Raw genomic sequence first — 20915 nt, forward strand, 5'->3', positions numbered from 1 at the left:
TCGGTAACGACAAACTCCTCAGGTGAGAGAGGAACCAGGTTTTCCCACTCATGGCAGGGACCCGAAAACAGTTCCTGGGAGTCTGCCTGCTCAGATGATGCCATTTTCATGGAATGTGGTGGCTGTGAGGAAGGAGGAGCAGCAGCCAGAGGATTCAGAGTTGCAGCAGTGGACTGCGTAGAAGACTGGGTGCCCGATACATTGCTGGATGCATTTTCTGCCATCCATGACAGGACCTGCTCACACTGCTCTATTTGCAATAAAGGTCTACCACGTGGACCCATAAATTGTGATATGAAGCTGGGGACCCCAGAAACTTGCCTCTCTCCTAATTCCGCAGCAGACAGCTGTGATTCACCTAGACCAGGAACTCGACCTGTGCCCATACCCCCACTTGGACCTCTGCGTCCTCGCCCGCGTCCGCGTCCACGTCCACGTCCTCGACCCCTACCCCTCAGCATGGTGGATTACGAATAGAGCAGACACAGACTGGTGTAAATAATTATGGAATTATGTGCGTACACTTTCACGCTGAGAGCGGTATTGTAACGCTAACTCCAGGCAGAAAAAAATTGTAAGGAAGGCCGCAAACAGGCGTAGCTGTACAATAGTGATGCACTACAACTCCCACCAGACACCCTGTAAAATGCAGACGGTCAGAGGTAGCCCAACGAAGGAACTTTTTGTTGGTTTTTTTTAAAAGAAGACAGGCTATATACTGTGTATATCACTTTCCCTCTATAAGTGGCTGTGTTGGCCGTACGAGCGTCAAATTCACTGCAGACACAGACCGTTGTAAATAATCATGGAATTATGTGCATACACTTTCTCGGTAAGAGCGGTATTGTAAGGCAAACTCCAGGCAGAAAACAATAGTCATGAAGGCCGCAAACAGGCCTTAGCGCAATAGTGATGGACTAAAACTCCCACCAGACACCCAGTAAAATTTAAACAGTGAAAGGTAGCCCAACGAAGGGGCTTTTTTTTTTTAAAAAAGAATACAGACTATATAGTGTGTATATCACTTTCCTTCTATAAGTGGCTGTGTTGGCCAGACGCTGTGTGTCTCAAATTCACTGCGGACACAGACCGGTGTAAATAAATATGGAATTGTTTGCATACACTTTGTCGCTGAGAGCAGTATTGTAATGCAAACTCCAGCCAGAAAAATTATACGGAAGGCTGCAAACAGACCTAGCTGTGCAATAGTGATGGACTACAACTCCCACCAGATACCCTGTAAAATTCAGACGGTCAGAGGTAGCCCTAAGAAGGACCGTTGGGGTTCTTGTAGACAGGATCCTACACTACCACTTTCCCTATCTCAGCAGCACTTTCCCTATACTCTGTATTACAGACTGAAGACTGAGAACGCTATAACTGTAATGTCCTGCACAGCCCAAGATTGAAAAAAAAAATTTGTGCAAAACTGCTTCCAGACAGTCACAACAGTTATGCACACGATCAGATGTGGCCCTAAGAAGGACCATTGGGATTCTTGTAGGCAGGAACCTACACTACCACTTTCCCTATCTCCTCAGCAGCACTTTCCCTGATCTCTCCCAGTATGTGTCTGAGGCGAGCCGCGGGCGGGACCGCTTTAAGTACTCGGCGGTCACTTGATCTCACCAGCCACTCAGTGCAGGGGGCTGGGATAGGGCTGGAACGTCACAGGAGGAAGTTGTAGTGCCTTCCCTGCATGTCTATTGGCCAGAAAATGGTGCAAAACATGCAGGGAAGGAAATGGAATTGACTTGAGTACCGTGTGGTGCTCGTCTAGAGTACCCTAATACTCGAACGAGCATCAAGGTCGGACAAGTGTGCTCGCTCATCTCTAATCATGAGAAATGCTGCTTACATGAAAGTTTTCCAATTACATAAACTACTGCATAAATGCAAAAAAACCCACTAAACTTTAAAACATGAAGTATTGACAATGGCATTTGTCCTGACACTCTACACATTTGTGCTGTTCCAAAAAAATACCTCCAAATATATGAAAATAGTCAAAATTATGACACAAATACTTGTCAGTCTGAGCTTAAGGACTGGACAGCAGACTTCTTGGTAATCTTTGTTGGAAGAGCCTTGCAATTTGCTTCCATAATTGGAAGCAACAGTTGTTCTTCTTCGTCATTAGTAAAAGGTCATGGTCTTTGAGCACAACCTTGTCTTAGACATAGCAACCTGAAACTGCCCCAAATAAAGATTAGTTAAAGAGAAAAAGAGAGTGTGTCTTGCTTTGTAGTTGAAAGTTGAGTTTTTCGGCCACCCTAGTATATAGTCATAGATACTGTACAAGTTCTACACATGTGCTCTGCAGACCATGTAAGTGATTGCAGCACGGTTAAATCCAGGTGACATTTTCTTTGATTGTAGACATTCACTTTTCCCATCTTTTCTATCAGGCACAGAGCACCATGAAGACGTCTTTCAACTATGACTTGTGTCTGCACAATTTGCTGTCCAGACATCTTTAGCTCCTTGCTTTTCCAGCAAATTTTTGGCTTTTGCCCACCTACACAAATTTCCTATTCTGTTGCTATCTAGAGATGAGCGAGCACCAAAATGCTCGGGTGCTCGTTGCTCGAGTCGAACTTTCCGCGATGCTCGAGGGTTCGTTTCGAGTAACGAACCCCATTGAAGTCAATGGGCGACTTGAACATTTTTGTATATCGCCGATGCTCGCTAAGGTTTTCATTGGCGAAAATCTGCAAAACCCAAGAAAGTGCTGGAAACAACACAGAAACGGATAGGGCAGGCGAGGGGCAACATGTTGGGCTGCATTTCAGGTTCCCAGGTCCCACTATTCAGCCACAATAGCGGCAAGTGTGGCCCCCCCCCCCCTACCAATTTTTACTTCGGACAAACCCTCATTAGCAAGGCACACCTTAACTAAGCACCACACTACCTCTAACAAAGCACAAGCACTGCCTGCGGGACACACCCCTGCCTCTTCTCCTGGGTTACATGCTGCCCCCCCCCCCCCCCCCCCCGCTCAACCCAGTGTCCACAGCGCACACCAAAGTGTCCCTGCGCAGCCTTCAGCTGCCCTCATGCCACACGCTGGCCTCATAGCCACACCACCCTCATGTCTATTTATAAGTGCGTCAGCCATGAGGAGGAACCGGAGGCACACACTGCAGAGGGTTGGCAGGGCCAGGCAGCGACCCTCTTTAAAAGGGGCAGGGCGATAGCCCACAATGCTGTACAGAAGCAATGAGACATCCAATCCTGTGCCATCTCCATCAGGAGCTGCAAACGTGGGCATAGCAATGGGGAACCCATGTGCCACACACTATTCATTCTGTCAAGGTGTCGCATAGCTCAATCCAGACTGCAAGGGGAAAGCCGTCAGCGCTCTGCCCTCTACCCAAGTCAATCAGTGTCTTTGTGCCAGACAGGTCAAACACCGCGATGGGAACTAAGTTTGCACCAACAGCATAGGGGGGTCCTAGGAAGCCCAAGACATGAACAAAAAATTGATTTGAACGGCCAAACATGGCAGACTTGCACCGCGCCCACGACATAGGCCTCGGCCCACAGCTTCAGCAATCCTAGGCAGAAAGCGGACTTTCACTGCACCAAGGACATAGGCCTCTGCACAAACCCTCAGCAATCGCGGGCCTACAGCGGACTCCTATGCTAGCATAGCTGTGCACGTCTCATTAGCGCTGTATTGCTCCTGTAGTTTGTCCCATTGCAGTGCTCCGGATAGTAGAGCTAACGTCAGATTAAATTCAGGTGGGCCTCGGCCCACACTGCATGACCCAGTCAGACCGGGGTTTTTTATAAATAGTCACAGGCAGGTATAATGGGAATTCCGTGTGCACGCACAGCATGGGTGGCTCCCTGGAACCCACCGGCGGTACATAAATATATCCCATTGCAGTGCCCTGAACAGCAGATCTAATGTCAGATTAAATGCAGGTGGGCTTCGGCCAAGAATGTTTTCATAGTTGGAGGAGGAGGACGGGAAAGCTTTTGAGGCAGTACGTGTCCTGTCCCCGTGTCCATTGTTATATGCACCTTCCCAGTGACCGCATCGCTGAAAAGTTGTCACGCCTTTGGAACCTAGTAGCGTGGCCTCGCCACCATCATGTCTTTGGGAAGCCTCAGTTTCCACTACCCTGTAACATTGCAGTAGCAGCAGTATAGGCAGAGCCGAGAATTAGAAACATTTCAGCGGTAAGAGTATGCACAAACCCCTGTAACATTTCATTGGCAGCAGTGAGGACAGACCCCACTAACATTTCATTTGCAGCAGTATACACAGACCCCAGTAACATTTCAGTAGTATCAGTATAGACAGACCCCAGTAACAGTAAAGTAGAAGTAGTATGGGCAAAGCAGCAGATTCAAATTTCCCTGGCAGCAGTGTAGGGAGAGCATAGTATTGGTAAGATTTCAGTAGTAGGAGTATAGACAGGCCCCAGCAACAGCAACGTAGAAGCAGTAGAGACAAAGCAGCAGATTCACATTTCCCTGGCAGCAGTGTAGGGAGAGCGTAGTATTGGTAAGATTTCAGTAGTAGGAGTATAGACAGGCCTCAGCAACAGTAACGTAGAAGCAGTATGGACATAGCCCACTATTAGTTACATTTCTGTTATAGCAGTATAGACATGCCCCAGTAACATTTCCATTGAAGGATTATGGGCAGAGCCCAGTATTAGTAAAATTACAGTAGTAACAGTATACACCAACCAAGGTAACATTTCAGGAGCAGAAGTATCGGCAGACCGAAGTAACATTTCTGTTGCTGAAGTATAGTCAGACCCCTGTAGCATTACTGTGGCAGAAGTATAGGTAGGCAGAACAGAGTTACATTTCTGTAGCAAATGTGTAGGCCAACCCCAGACACAGTGGTGTACCATGAGTGCAGACGAAGCCCATAAAAATTACTTGGATTACATTGTAGGCGAGGGCCCGAAAAATTGTTGTACCGACAGTACAAATGTACCCCAGAAAAATTGCCCATGCCCAACCCAGAGGGCAGGTGAAACGCATTAATCGCTTAGCGTACTGTGGCTTAATTTTTAACTAGGTCTAGAGGCAGCCCAGTCTAAAAAACATTAGGTTCAGGTGAGAATTGAAACAGATAAATATTATTTAGAAAAGTTATATGAGCCTTTTGGCCCACAGAAAAATTGCCCATTCGCGGTGATTACGAGAGGTTTCAGGAGGAGAATCCGGAGGAGGAGGACGAATACCATACACAGATTGACAAAGTTCTTTAGGTAGCGCTGCTGTTCGCTGGTGGAGAAGAGAAGTCTGGGGAAATCCAGGCTTTGTTCATCTTTATGAGTGTAAGCCTGTCGGCGCTGTCAGTTGACAGGCGGGTACGCTTGTCCGTGATCATTCTCCCAGCTGCACTAAACACCCTCTCTGACAAGACGCTAGCCGCAGGGCATGCCAACACCTCCAGGGCATACAGCCCGAGTTCGGGCCACGTGTCCAGCTTTGACACCCAGTAGTTGTACGGAGCAGAGGCGTCACGGAGGACGGTGGTACGATCGGCTGCATACTCCCTCACCATCTTCTTACATTGCTCCCTCCGACTCAGCCTGGACTGGGGAGGTGTGAGAAAGTCTTGCTGGGGAGCCATAAAGCTGGAAAAGGCCTTGGAGCGTGTTCCCCTGCCTGCGCTGAACATGCTGCCTGATCTCCGTGCCTCCCCTTCTACGTGGCCCTCGGAACTGCGCCTTCTGCCACTAGCACTGTCAGATGGGAAGTTTACCATCAGTTTGTCCACCAGGGCCCTGTGGTATTGCATCACTCTCAAACCCCTTTCCTCTTCAGGAATGAGAGTGGAAAGGTTCTCCTTATACCATGGGTCAAGCAGTGTGTACACCCAGTAATCCGTAGTGGCCAGAATGCGTTTAACATCAGGCTCACGAGAAAGGCATGCTAACATAAAGTCAGCCATGTGTGCCAGGGTACCTGGACACAACATATGGCTGTCCTCACTAGGACGATCACTTTGAGTATCCTCCTCCTCCTCCTCAGGCCATACACGCTGAATGGAAGAGAGGCAAGCTGCATGGGCACCCTCTGCAGTGGGCCTAGCTGTCTCTTCCTCCTCAGGCTCCTCCCCCTCCCCCTCCTCCTCCACGCGCTGAGATATAGACATGAGGGTGCTCTGACTATCCAGCGACATACTGTCTTCCCCCGCCTCCGTTTCCGCCCTTTATCAGCCTTTATGCTTTGCAGCGAACTTCTCAACAGGCATAGCAGGGGAATGGTGACGCTAATGATTGCAGCATCGCCGCTCACCATCAGGGTGGACTCCTCAAAGTTTCCAAGGACCTGGCAGATATCTGCCATCCAGGCCCACTCCTCTGTAAAGAATTGAGGAGGCTGACTCCCACTACGCCGCCCATGTTGGAGTTGGTATTCCACTATAGCTCTACGCTGCTCATAGAGCCTGGCCAACATGTGGAGCGTAGAGTTTCACCGTGTGAGCACGTCGCACAGCAGTCGGTGCACTGGCAGATTAAACCGATGTTGCAGGGTGCGCAGGGTGGCAGCGTCCGTGTTGGACTTGCGGAAATGTGCGCTGAGCCGGCGCATCTTTCCGAGCAGGTCTGACAAGTGTGGGTAGCTTCCTCGAGGACAGCAGAGGTGAGGGTGTGGGTGCAGGCCGGGAGACGGTCGTGCCTGTGTCCTGAGAGGGGGGTTGGATCTCAGTGGCAGGTTGGGGCACAGGGGGAGAGGCAGTGGTGCAAACCGGAGGCGGTGAACGGCCTTCGTCCCACCTTGTGGGGTGCTTGGCCATCATATGCCTGCGCATGCTGGTGGTGGTGAGGCTGGTGGTGGTGGCTCCCCGGCTGATCTTGGCACGACAAACCTTGCACACCACAGTTCGTCAGTCGTCTGCACTCTCAGTGAAAAACTGCCAGACCTTTGAGCACCTTGGCCTCTGCAGGGTGGCATGGTGCGAGGGGGCGCTTTGGGAAACAGTTGGTGGATTATTCGGTCTGGCCCTGCTCTACCCCTGGCCACCGCACTGCCTCTTCCAACCTGCCCTGCTGCTGCACTTGCCTCCCCCTCTGAAGACCTGTCCTCAGTAGGCTTAGCAAACCAGGTGGGGTCAGTCACCTCATCGTCCAGCTGCTCTTCCTCCGAATCCTCTGTGCGCTCCTCCCTCGGACTTACTGCCCTTACTACTACCTCACTGATAGACAACTGTGTCTCATCGTCATCGTCCTCCTCACCCACTGAAAGCTCTTGAGACAGTTGCCGGAAGTCCCCAGTCTCCTCATCCGGATCCGGGGAACTTTCCAAAGGTTGGGCATCGGTCATGAGAAACTCCTCAGGTGATAGAGGATCCATTTTTTCGCACTCAAGGCCGGGACCCGAGAACAGTTCCTGGGAGCCTGCCTGCTTGTCTGAATGTGTAATTTGCTGGGAGGGAGGAGGCTGGAAGAAGGGCGGAGCAGCAGCAAGAGGATTCAGGGATGCAGCAGTGGACAGCGTAGAAGACTGGGTGGTGACGGTGGATAGTTTGCTGGATGCACTTTCTGCCATCCACGACAGAACCTGCTCACACTGCTCAGTTTCTAATAAAGGTCTACCGCGTGGACCCATTAATTGTGAGATGAATCCGGGGACCCCAGAAACTTGCCTCTCTCCTAATCCCACAGCAGTCGGCTGCGATACACCTGGACCAGGAGCTCGGCCTGTGCCCACACCCTGACTTGGGCCTCCGCGTCCTCGCCCGCGTCCACGTCCTCTAGGCCTACCCCTACCCCTCAGCATGGTGTATTACGAGTAGAGCAGAAACAGAACACTGTAATTAAATGTGCCGCTTATTGGTCTGTGGTTGGAGGCTGACTTAGCTTACGGAGCGCACAGCAGAGCCAGGAAACAATTATGCGCAAGCCTGTAGTCAGACCTAGGGTCGTATGACTGAGCTACTGGAATTTACAGGGCAGAGCTAGTCAAGTGGCCAAACGCCAATGGTAGGCCTTAAGTATTTTGCTTCAATTTTTTAAAATGGTGAGGTGAAAAACTAGACAGACACCGTATGCAGCGTATATATGTATACTCTTTCCCTCTGGCGGGATGACGGCGATCATGTAACGGACACAGCAGAGCCAGGAAACAATTATGCGCAAGCCTGTAGTGAGACCTAGGTGCGTATGACTGAGCTACTGGAATTCACAGGGCAGAACCAGTCAAGTGGCCAAAGGCCAGTGGTAGGCCTTAAGTATTTTGCTTCAATTTTTTAAAATGGTGAGGTGAAAAACCAGACAGACACCGTATGCAGCGTATATGTATACTCTTTCCCTCTGGCAGGATGACGGCGATCATGTAACGGACACAGCAGAGCCAGGAAACAATTATGCGCAAGCCTGCTGTAATGCTTAGCTGGGTAATAATGAGCGACTACTATCCCCAGCAGACACGCAGTAAACTGTACACGGTCACAGGCTTGGCTGGGTAATAATGAGCGACTACTACCCCCAGCAGACACGCAGTAAACTGAAGACGGTCACAGGCAGCCCAAATATAGTATTTTTTTCCACTTTTTGGGAAAAAGCCCACTGCCTATATAGCCTGTATATGGATTTCCCTGTTGGAGGATGACTGTGGTTATTGAAAGCACAGTGCAGCCAGAAAAAATTATGAGCAAGGCTGCAGTAACACCTAGCTGGGTAATAGTCAGCGACTACTACCCCCAGCAGACACGCAGTAAACTGAACACGGTCACAGGCAGCCCAAAGATTTTTTTTTCCAATTTTTTTGAAAAAGCCCACTGTCTATATAGCCAGTATATCTCTTTCCCTGTACCACTGTCCCTGCCTCACCAGTACTGCCCCTATACTCAGTAAAATGACTGCAGACTAAGGACGCTATGGTCTGCACGCCCGATATACAATTTAAAAAAATGTGCAAAACTTCTAAAAGCAGCCTCAACAGTACTGCACACGGTCAGATGTGGCCCTAAGAAGGACTGTTGGGGTTCTTGAAGACGAAGATAACAGCCTAACACTCTCCCTATAGCAGCTACAGCAGGACGGCACTTTCCCTAATGTCTTTCAGCGTGCATCTGTGGCGAGCAGCGGCCGGCCCCAGTTTATATACTCGGGTGTCACCTGATCTCCCCAGCCACTCACTGCAGGGGGGTGGGATAGGGCTGGAACTTCACAGGAGGAAGTTGTAATCCCTTCCCTGTGTTCTATTGGCCAGAAAAGGGCGCAAATTTCTCAGGCAAGAAAATGAAAGTGACTCAAACACCGCGTGGTGCTCGTCTCGAGTAACGAGCATCTCGAGTACCCTAATACTCGAACGAGCATCAAGCTCGGATGAGTACGCTCACTCATCTCTATTGCTATCCCTAAATATGTACTTAGTGTTGCTCCATATGTGTTCTTGTACACACTTCTTCTTATGCCTCTATTTCTCTAACAGGTCGCTCCCTATGCCATCTTCTTTTACAATGACTGCTCCCCATGTCCCTCCTTTCCCACAGAATCTGATAATTGAGCTTCCTATTTCCTCCCTCTGCTGATCAAAGAGATGAGCGCAGAGAGCATACAACTGCACAGTTCTCTCTGTGATCGGGCAGAAAGCTTCATCAGCTCTTTCCAATCATTATAAGGAGAGTTCAGGGAATCACTTGGAAGCAGGCTTAACCTGGGCAGTGAGGGCAGATTTTCAAAGCTGCAAGGGGGAAACAGTGATAGGGGGCCCCTCTGAGATCGGGAACCCTCAGCCATTCCCCATTTTGACCTCCACCAATGCTGGCCTTGACTGGAGATGAACTACAATACCAGACTCTGTTTTCTAATCCTGGACAAACTCTTTAAAGAGGTCAATATAAAGGCGTCTACTATGACCCACATCTTATCTTTTTTAAGTTGTACTCAAACTTTTGCAACCGGAATCCTGTGAAGCTGGTGTTGTCGTCCTCTTCAAAAACTGTAGTGTTGAAAATAATGTAAAGTATTAAGAAAAGTAAAAGAATCTTAATATTTTTTTGTGATTGGTAACTGCTGGTAAGAATGGAATATGACTGAGATCATGCTGGACTCACTAATATTAATCACTCTTTTTAGATGATAGTATCACTGACTAGTAAGGAGCTGTCAGCTTATGCAACAGCTGGAGCTGGAGCTGAAGAAGTTCTTTCATCAATTCGAACCGTGGTCGCATTTGGTGGACAAGAGAAAGAAATACAAAGGTACATATGTCATATATGGACTCATATAATGGCTTTTTCAGATGAAAGTAATGCAGTACTTAAATAATGTGTTCTCATATTTTTAGATATACAGATAATTTGGGAGAGGCCAAAAAAATTGGAATAAAAAAGGCCATTACCTCTCAATTGGCTGCTGGTGTTATGTACGGATTTATTTATGGCTCTTATGCACTTGGATTTTGGTATGGATCAGTCTTAATATTGGGAGGAAACGGATATACCATCGGAGATGTTATTGTGGTGAGTTTACAAAATGAATATTAAAAGAGGTTTTCTGTAGCTTTGTATAACCACGATACCTTGGTTAGTAATCAATCTATAAAAAGTCTGTGATGTATAAAGTCTATCTTACATTAATGTCTCTCCTTTCAGGTCTTATTCTGCAATGTCATTAGCAGTTATTGCGTTGGTCAAGCTGCTTCTCATCTTGAAGCTTTCTCCGTTGCAAGAGGCGCTGCTTATCAAATATTCCATACTATTAACCAGGTAAAGCATTGAGTATACTTTTTGGGAAACAAAACTTTTGCTATATTAAGATCTGTTTCATCTAGGCTGCACTGCAAAATATTACATGTTGTCAAAATTTTAAAAAATTCACACTAATTGCCAGGAGGCTTGGAGGTTATTTTGAGAGTGCAGCTGCAGTGAGAGAGGCAGAGAGACACAGAGATGCAGCTGTAGCTGCTAGTAAGTGTTTTACTGTCTCACCATGTGAGCTTTGCCTAAGATTCACCAGTTTTGCTGTATGTGAATGTAAACAATGATACTCACATTCATTCACAGCCAACTAATTTCTTGAAGTTATGAATAATTAAGACAAGAAATATATTAGATTTACTATAAATATATTAAATTATACTTTTCACATCAGCATTTTTAACTGATCAGTTTTTTAAGGAAACTAATAGCAAAACTAATTTAAAACGAAACCCAACAGAAACCAGTTTCTGTTTTTTAAACTAATCCAGTAGATAGCTTTATCACAAAAATAATTCTATCAGTTTGTTTCATTTTGTTTACTTCTGTTTTTAATGAAACCATTTTGTTTTCTTTTGTCTTTCTTCTCTTTTGTGCATGCTCATTTAAAATTAATCAGTAAGGCTAACCTTACATGGGTGACCGAGATATGGGGCCATGAATCCAGCCCCCATATTGCGCTCCCTACCATGTGAAATTTTCAGAGATGCTAGGCGTTTTCATTTGAAAACAGCCTTGTATCACTTGGGGAATGAAGGAATCCTCTGCCGCGGCTGTCTCAGCCACGGCAAAGGATTGTAGAGTTTCTCCCATTGCTTTTAATGTGGCCCGCACTGCTGCCACCAGCCTAATTAAAAATAATGGGGCTGCGACGCGAGATCACAGAACCAGATAGAACATGCTGCTATTTGCTTCCCTCATAGCATTGCATCACGGTGCCATGCAGGAAAACACCTCTCATGTGTATGAACCCATTCAAAAGAATATGGTTCATATTTATGCATCTCAAAATGCACAAATCTCACGTGATCTTATCGCCCGTGTGAAGCCGGCTTTAAACAGGCAATAAAAGTGAAGCCAAACAGAAACCTTTCTGTTCAGCCCTGTTATCCATTGACATCAATGTAAAAAAAAGGGTCCTTTTAATTAACTTTCTGTAATTTTTTATCAGAAAATCACTGCAGTTTGCATTATTTTTTCTATTAAAAAATAAATAAAAAAGCAGAAAACAGATGAAACGGAACTGAATGAGGACAACTGAAGCTCAGGAAATCCCACTGAAATCAATGGGAAGTCAAACTTTTTCCCCCATTTTGTTGCTCTTCTGTTGAAACAACAGATTAGAAATTAAAGAGGCTGATGTGAATGAGCCCTTGGAAACACTGGCGTATTTATAGGGGATGCAGTTGCACCCGGGCCCAGGAGCCTTAGGGGGCCCATAAGACCTCTCTTCTCCATATAGGGAGCCTAGTACTATGAGTAAAGCATTATAGTTGGGGACCCTGTTACAGGTTTTGCATTGGGGCCCAGAAGCTTCAAGTTACGCCTCTGCATTAAAGGGTTAAGAGAAGTTGGGGAGACCCAAGATAAACTTTTGCATCCGGGCCATGAGCCTTTAGTTATTCCCCTGCTTAGAAAGTTATTTACTTTTTCATTTTCATAGTGATTAAGCTTTATTTAGATAACACCAGAAAACCTTTAACGGTAGTGGAGGAGATGATTTATGACTGTTCATTCTTCACCAAATGCTTTTGTGTGGACAATTACATTTTACTTTTTATTATTTACAAATATTAATTTTTGTCTTTATGTTTTCTTTCCCGACCCCACAGTCATCTGCGATTAACAGTTATTCGACAGAAGGGTACAAGCCTGATAATATAAAAGGACATATTGAATTTAAAAATGTGCATTTTTGTTATCCTTCAAGGCCAAAGGTTCAGGTAAATCTTATGTTATTCTTCTGCTATAGTATGCTTTATTACATTACATTTTGTGCTTTTTTTGTAAATGATGTGTAATCTTGTATTTGTGGACGGACATACACAATGGACTCTTTTGTGTTTAACTGAAAGGTTTTAAAAGGACTTAATCTAAAGGTTAAACCTGGACAGACGGTGGCATTGGTCGGGCAAAGTGGATGCGGTAAAAGCACCACAGTGCAGCTCCTACAGAGAATGTATGATCCACAAGAGGGAGCGGTAAGTAGATTTCATTTTTTTTTTCTGAATGGAACCTTCACAAATTTGATTGGCCTTGTATTGAGGTTCAAATCATATTTTGGTCTTTTGTTTTAGATAATGGTTGATGAGCATGATATAAGATCCCTGAATATTAGACACTACAGAGAAATGATTGGTGTGGTCAGCCAAGAGCCCGTCCTGTTTGCAACAACCATTAAGAACAACATCAAATATGGGAGAATAGATGTGACAGATGAAGAAATAGAGCAAGCTGCGAAGGACGCCAATGCCTATGACTTCATTATGGCACTGCCTGATGTAAGTATACACAGTTTGTGTGGCTCCGCTCACTCAATTCTGTTAGAAAAGATGATATAAAGGACTCAAGGAAAGAATGATCAAAGTCTGCTTTTACGGAAAATTAGCGATAAGTAAACCTTTCAAAAGGTTAGTTTAGCTGGTTCGACAAATTTGGGCAAAACGTTTAGTTTGGTCCAAATTAGTTTTAAAAGAAGAGTTATTTAGACGGATTCAACCGAGAAACCATGTAATGCTTTGTGTCTACTGTTTTAGCACTGCAGAAGCATCAAGTATAAACAGTTTTCTTGCACTCATTCTAAGGATTTAACTTAGCATAGGACCTTACTATCCAAATTCTAGTGCAATAAATCAGAGAAGTATGGTCCCAATCACATCTGTACCTTGCAGTTCTGGTCTATTTCTGTTGTTTGGCTCTATTCTCAGAGCTGAACAATGAAAATACTAAACCTGCCGAATCCAGCACATGCCAGACTCAAACAATGCTGAATGGACCCCATTTACTATAATGGGGTCCATCTAGATCAGTGTTGGCGATCCTACGGCACACTTGCCAGAGGTGGCACGCAGAGCCCCTCCCTATTGGCACGCGTCGCCATCGGCCGCTCACCACGATAGTGAATACCAGCAGGGGCCACCGGCACTGATCCTGGAGCACACTGTGACGTCAGTGTGCAGCCGGAATCCTCCTCCCACCTCCCCAGATGTCTCCTACTTGGTTCCGCGAGAGCAGGGGGACGAGGTGTCCGGCAGCACACTGACGTCAGTGTTCACCTGCGATCACTGACGTCAACGGCAACAGCGCTTCCATGAGGAGGAGGTAAGTATGCGGGTCTCGTGGGGTAATGGGGGGCCACTGTGGGGTGTCACTATTACACTGGGACCGCAGTCGGGTGTCACTATTACTACTGGGGCCCGCTGTGGGGTGTCACTATTATTACTGGGGGCCGCTGTGGGGTGTCACTATTATTACTGGGGGCCGCTGTGGGCTGGCACTATTACTGGGGGCCGCTGTGCGGTGTCACTATTATTATAGGGGGCTGCTGTGGGGTGTCACTATTATTACTGGGGGACCACTGTGGGGTGTCACCATTATTACTGGGGGGATGCTGTGGGGGGTCACTGTGATACGGGGGGGCGCTGTGGGGGAGGGTCACTGACATACTGGGGGCCGCTGTGTGTGTGTGGGGGGGGTCACTGTGATACTGGGGGCCGCTGTGGGGGGGAGTAGTCACTGTGACACTGGGGACCGCTGTGGGGGGTCACTATTAGTGCTAGAGGGGGTCACTATTATACTGGGAGCCGCTGTGGGTTGTCACTAATATTGCCACGGCTACTTGGGGGACACTATTATTGCTGGGGCCTGCTGTGGGGTGTCACTATTATTACTGGGGGGCCACTGTGGGGGGTCACCATTATTACTGAGGGCTGCTGTCGAGGGTCACTGTGATACTAGGGGCCACTGTGTGTGGGTGGCGTCATTGTGATACTGGGGGCTGCTGTGGGAGGGAAGGAGTCACTGTGACACTGGGGGCCGCTGTGGGGGGGTCACTATTATCACTTGGGGGGTCACTATTATCCTGGGAGCCGCTGTGGGATGTCATTATTATTGCCGGGGCTACTGGGGGGGGGCACTATTATTGCTGGGGCCTGCTGAGGGGGTCATTATTGCTGGGGTATGTGTACATGTGGCGGAAATGGGCAGGGCTGTTTCAAAATAGACAGGGTGCAGATTTTGACTGCTTTTTGGATGCGAAAATGCTGCCGAATTTTCCACAGTAATTTCCGCTGAGGACATTCTGCAGTATTTCCACGTCCAAAAAGCAGTCAAAATCTGCACGCTGTCTATTTTGAATCGGCCCTGTCTTTTTTAGAACGACAGGGGTATAATCATACGTTGTGATAAGCCCCACCCCCTGACGTGTTGGTACTTTGCAGTAAATAAATGGGTTTTAGGTTGCAGTTTGGGCACTTGGTCTCTAAAAGGTTTGCCATCACTGATCTAAATTCTGGTATTCCAGCTGACATATTAGAGGAAAAAGTATCTTAGCATGCTTCACTATTTTGTCTGGAATTTTGTGCTCTGAATTGACCCTACGACACAGATGTAAATAAAGTAGACAAAGTATAAAAGAACCCCATGCTCCTGTACACTTAGGATAATGTGAAAAATACTGTGTTTCCCCGAAAATAAGGCACCCCCTGAAAATAAGACACCCCTGAAATTTGCAGAAGTCCCAAATATAAGGCACCCCCCGATAGTAAGGCATAGGAAAGTGTGCAGGCAAGTCAAGAGGCCTGTCCCCTGCTGCCATCCCCGTTGTCTCCTACCTCCAGATGTATAGGTAGATCTGCAGACAGTCTGCTGTTATCCTGTCCCTGCTGTGCTGTACGAGTGTGCTGTTGTGAGCTCCCCTTGCTGGCTGGAAAAGTCCATACTGTACGTTCTGTTCCTGCTGTACATGTCTGCTGTGATGAGCTCCCCCTGGTGGCCGGAAGCTGCAATACCATCCCTGCTTACAAGTGGTACAGGAACTTCTGTTTGCAGACAGGTACGTTACTTTACAGCCCTTATTTTATGGCTCTGTGTGAGTCAGGCACCCTGTGTGTGATTCTTAAGGCTGGGTTCTCACAGAGCATATTTCCAGCAGAAATCTCGCAGTTTGGCCACAGCAATAAACAGCGAAATTTCTGCCGGGAAAGCGCTGCTTCAAAACCCACGGCACTCAGCCGCTTGTTTTGAAGCGACCTGGCTGCACGCTTTTCCATTTCTGTGGCTGGTGAATCCGCACCACAACACCGGCTTCTCCCAGCTTTGCCGTGACAGATTTGCTGTCCCATGTGGACGAGATTTCTGAGAAATTTCGTCCACAAAGCTGGCCAATTGAGGGATTAGCGGCCACAGACGGCTTTGCCGCGGCAAAATAAGACACCCTCTGAAAATAAGACGGAGCAAAAATTAATATAAGACGCGTCTTATTTTCGTGAAAACAGGGTATAAGTCTAGTCATGGGTATAACTTACTTTGTTGAGGAGACTATACTTACACAGAACTCCTCTTAATCTAGGAACATTCTTAATAAGTCTGAGGTAGTCCAGGGAGACTTCAATTTTAACTGGTTTATTGGTAGGAAAATGCGGCCATTACCAGCAATCTAGACCACGAGACTAATTTTTGTTTGAAAAAGGAGCATGTTTTGCTCCGAAATGCGTTGCGCTCCATTGGTTTTTTTCCCTCTATTATGGCCTCTGTCTGCATATGTTTGTTTTCCTACCAATAAACCAGTTAAAATTGAAATCTCCCAGGACTCCCTCTGGCTTACTAAGGATGTTCCTGGATTGAGAGGAGTCTTGTATAAACATAGGGCTCCTCAACTAAGTAAGTTATACCCATCACTAGACCTGTATTGTTCACATTATTCTAACAGCATAGGAGCGCGGGGTTCTTTTCTACTTTGCCTGCTGTGTTCTTGACTGAGGTCCTTCTACCTGTGGGCTCTCCTCCAGATGCTTTTCCTAAGGACAAGGGATCCTGATCTTCTGGATACTTAATTAAGCCTCTCTGGACGGACGGTGTGGACGCCTGTCATTGAACGGGTGTTCCACACCAGGTAAGTCCCACCTTTTACAGTTCTACCCACCTACGTATTATCTTTTAATCCCCTCCTTGAAGAAATCCTGTAGATTGGAGCACTAGTCCGCTGATTCTCATGGATGTAAATGGGCCCTTATCTCTGTCATTTGCTCAAAGGCTTTCTTAAGTTTATTCTTGCTGACTCTAAATATTTCAAACACAAACCAGTACTGAAAGATATTACAATATGTAAGCTCCTAGTAAGCTTGACATATAATTCTTTACTAAAATGCTAAGCATGCGTGATAAGGTCATCTTGTACTTTTAATGATTTCATCTTGTTTATTTAGAAATTTGAAACCCTTGTTGGAGAAAGAGGAGCTCAGTTGAGTGGTGGCCAGAAACAAAGAATAGCCATAGCCAGAGCTCTGGTACGAAATCCTAAAATACTTCTTCTAGACGAGGCCACCTCTGCTCTGGACACTGGCAGTGAGTCTATCGTACAAGCTGCTCTAGACAAGGTATATACGTCCTTCTGTTATCTGATAATATATCCCAAGGTCATAAGGTTCTCCTACATGTCTTCTACAGCTATTGCACCAGTTTACAGTTTATTATCATCTGATAAGAATATAACACCCTGTTTTCAGGCCACTGAAGGACGCACTACAATTGTTATCGCTCACCGCCTGAGCACTGTGTGGACCGCAGATTTGATTGTTGTGGTGGAGAATGGAGCTGTAGCTGAGCAAGGAACACATTCTGAATTAATGGAGAAAAAGGGAATATATTATTCTCTTGCAACAGCGCAGGTATGTTTACTATATTATAATAAAAAAATAATTGGGGCAAATTGCCGAATACAGCCTAATACTTAGACAGCGCAAGCTTAGACAAGACAGTCTTTAAATGCACAAGTTTTACCACAGTGACTTTACTGAACAATAAATCTGTTGAATTTTTAGACTTTCTGGTCTAACCTGATACAACCTGTAACTTGGTGTAATTTACAACAAAAAGGGCAAGAATATTGTGGTGAAATTTTTGGCACAAATTGGCACATTTAAGCCACACACCATTTTCCACGAAGCCATGCACCTTTGTCAGACATGTCAAAAACAGTTTCAAAAGTATCTAAAACACATCAGAAATGTGATGCAAAGTATGTTAGACAGTCACTTTTGCGCAATTCGCACCAAATTCCCAATAGTAAATCTGACATATTGAGTACAATTTTCTGTCTAAACATTTTTCACTTACAATCTTATCTTGCCATCTATTGTTCATAAACCGAATTCATTGTGAAGGCCTCAATAGTAGAGATGAGTGAGTAGCAGTCTTTTCGAGTAACTGCACTCGCCGGAGCAGCATGCGGGGGGGGGGGGGGGGGGAGGGTGGAGGAGGGAGCACGGGGAGAGTGGGAGAGATCTCTCTCTCCCCCCGCTGCCCCCTCTCCCCCCCCCCCCCCCCTCGCATGCTGCTCCAGCGAGTACACAGTTACTTGAAAAGACTGCTACTTGCTTGAGTAGCAGGCTTAAATGAGCACGATCGCTCATCTCTTCTCAATAGCCCTTTGATTCCATTTAACATAGCATTCACTCATTTGTTGGGTCAAGGGCTACACATACCCATATTAAAGGAGATGTCCCGCGCCGAAACGGGTTTTTTTTTTTTTAACCCCCCCCCCCCGTTCGGCGCGAGACAACCCCGATGCAGGGGTTAAAAAAACCACCCGCACAGCGCTTACCTGAATCCCGGCGGTCCGGCGTCTTCATACTCACCTGCTGAAGATGGCCGCCGGGATCCTCCGTCTTCGTGGACCGCAGCTCTTCTGTGCGGTCCACTGCCGATTCCAGCCTCCTGATTGGCTGGAATCGGCACGTGACGGGGCGGAGCTACACGGAGCCGCTCTCTGGCACGAGCGGCTCCATAGAAGACTGCTGAAGACCCGGACTGCGCAAGCGCGGCTAATTTGGCCATCGGAGGCCAAAAATTAGTCGGCACCATGGAGACGAGGACGCCAGCAACGGAGCAGGTAAGTATAAAACTTTTTATAACTTCTGTATGGCTCATAATTAATGCACAATGTACATTACAAAGTGCATTATTATGGCCATACAGAAGTGTATAGACCCACTTGCTGCCTCGGGACATCTCCTTTAAGGTCATTTTTAAATGGCTGCATTTGTGCCAGATTGTTTATCTCCATATTTTACATTGCAAAATACAGGTTTGGATTTGACAGGAGAAAAAAACAACTTTCCAAAATATCTTTTGGGATCTCTTCTTGTTTATCTCATAGCAAGGGGGGAACAAAGACCACAGGCATATATGAAGTCGATACAAAAACATTTTTTAGGATAGCAAAGATACCCCATAACAGAGGAGTAATTTTGTTCTTTATGGTTGAGCAGAACATTCATGCCTGATCCTTTTCCTAAGAAAGGCAGCTATGCCATATGGGGTCCACATATCACATACAGATGCGTTATCAGCTGGACATCACTGATCTAATACACTGAAGCTACAAGGATAATTAATAGAGATGAGCGAGCACCAAAATACTCGGGTGCTCGTTATTCGGGACGAACTTTTCGCAATGCTCGAGGGTTCGTTTCGAGTAACGAACCCCATTGAAGTCAATGGGCGACCCGAGCATTTTTGTATTTCGCCGATGCTCGCTAAGGTTTCCTTGTGTGAAAATCTGGGCACTTCAAGGAAGTGATGGGAATGACACAGCAACGGATAGGGCAGGCGAGGGGCTACATGTTGGGCTGCATCTCAAGTTCACAGGTCCCACTATTAAGCCACAATAGCGGCAAGAGTGGGCCCCCCCCCTCCCAAAAACTTTTACTTCTGAAAAGCCCTCATTAGCATGGCATACCTTAGCTAAGCACCACACTACCTCCAACAAAGCACAATCACTGCCTGCATGACACTCCACTGCCACTTCTCCTGGGTTACATGCTGCCCAACCGCCCCCCCTCCCCCCCACAGCGCACACCAAACTGTCCCTGCCCAGCCTTCAGCTGCCCTCATGCCACGCCACACTCATGTCTATTTATAAGTGCGTCTGCCAGAGGAAAAGCAGGCACACACTGCAGAGGGTTGGCACGGCTAGACAGCGACCCTCTTTAAAAGTGGCGGGGCGATAGCCCACAATGCTGTACAGAAGCAATGAGAAATAGAATCCTGTGCCACCGCCATCAGGAGCTGCACACGTGGGCATAGCAATGGGGAACCTATGTGTCACACACTATTCATTCTGTCAAGGTGTCTCTGCATGCCCCTTTTTAATTCATAGACACAGGCAGGTACAACTCCCTATTGTGAAGACCCTGTCGACCGACAGCATGGGGGGCTTCCTGGAACCCACCGGCGGTACATAAAAATATCCCATTGCAGTGCCCAACACAGCTGAGGTAGTAATGTCGTGCTTAATGCAGGTGAGCTTCGGCCCACACTGCATGCCCCAGTCAGACTGGGGTTCTTTACAAGTGGAAACAGATGCATTTATAATTCCCTGTGGACCCACAGCAGGGGTGGGTGCCAGGAAGCCACCGGCGGTACATAGAAATATCCCATTGCATTGTCCAACACAGCTGAGGTAGTAATGTCGTGCTTAATGCAGGTGGGCTTCGGCCCACACTGCATGCCCCAGTCTGACTGGGGTTCTTTACAAGTGGACAGATGTAGTAAAAACTCCGTGTGCACCTACAGCATGGGTGGCTCCCTGGAACCCACCGGCGGTACATAGAAATATCCCATTGCATTGCCCAACACAGCTGAGGTAGTAATGTCGTGCTTAATGCAGGTGGGCTTCGGCCCACACTGCATGCCCCAGTCTGACTGGGGTTCTTTACAAGTGGACAGATGTAGTAAAAACTCCGTGTGCACCTACAGCATGGGTGGCTCCCTGGAACCCACCGGCGGTACATAGAAATATCCCATTGCATTGCCCAACACAGCTGAGGTAGTAATGTCGTGCTTAATGCAGGTGGGCTTCGGCCCACACTGCATGCCCCAGTCTGACTGGGGTTCTTTACAAGTGGACAGATGTAGTAAAAACTCCGTGTGCACCTACAGCATGGGTGGCTCCCTGGAACCCACCGGCGGTACATAGAAATATCCCATTGCATTGCCCAACACAGCTGAG

At 47.0% G+C, this 20915-nt stretch overlaps 1 protein-coding gene across 2 annotated transcripts in view; it reads left to right on the forward strand.

The window, feature by feature from the left end:
- LOC136586954 (ATP-binding cassette sub-family B member 5-like) overlaps positions 1-20915 on the forward strand; it is a 141209-nt gene that overhangs the window by 67595 nt on the left and 52699 nt on the right. For both annotated transcript variants that reach the window (XM_066585312.1, XM_066585313.1), the window contains 8 exons: positions 10062-10186; positions 10273-10447; positions 10580-10693; positions 12517-12627; positions 12760-12885; positions 12982-13185; positions 17110-17280; positions 17410-17571. In XM_066585312.1, coding sequence (XP_066441409.1) covers positions 10062-10186; positions 10273-10447; positions 10580-10693; positions 12517-12627; positions 12760-12885; positions 12982-13185; positions 17110-17280; positions 17410-17571 — 1188 coding nt within the window. The remainder of the gene's footprint in view (positions 1-10061; positions 10187-10272; positions 10448-10579; positions 10694-12516; positions 12628-12759; positions 12886-12981; positions 13186-17109; positions 17281-17409; positions 17572-20915) is intronic.

The sequence above is a fragment of the Eleutherodactylus coqui genome, chromosome 12, assembly GCF_035609145.1.
Source record: "Eleutherodactylus coqui strain aEleCoq1 chromosome 12, aEleCoq1.hap1, whole genome shotgun sequence".
NCBI lineage: Eukaryota > Metazoa > Chordata > Amphibia > Anura > Eleutherodactylidae > Eleutherodactylus > Eleutherodactylus coqui.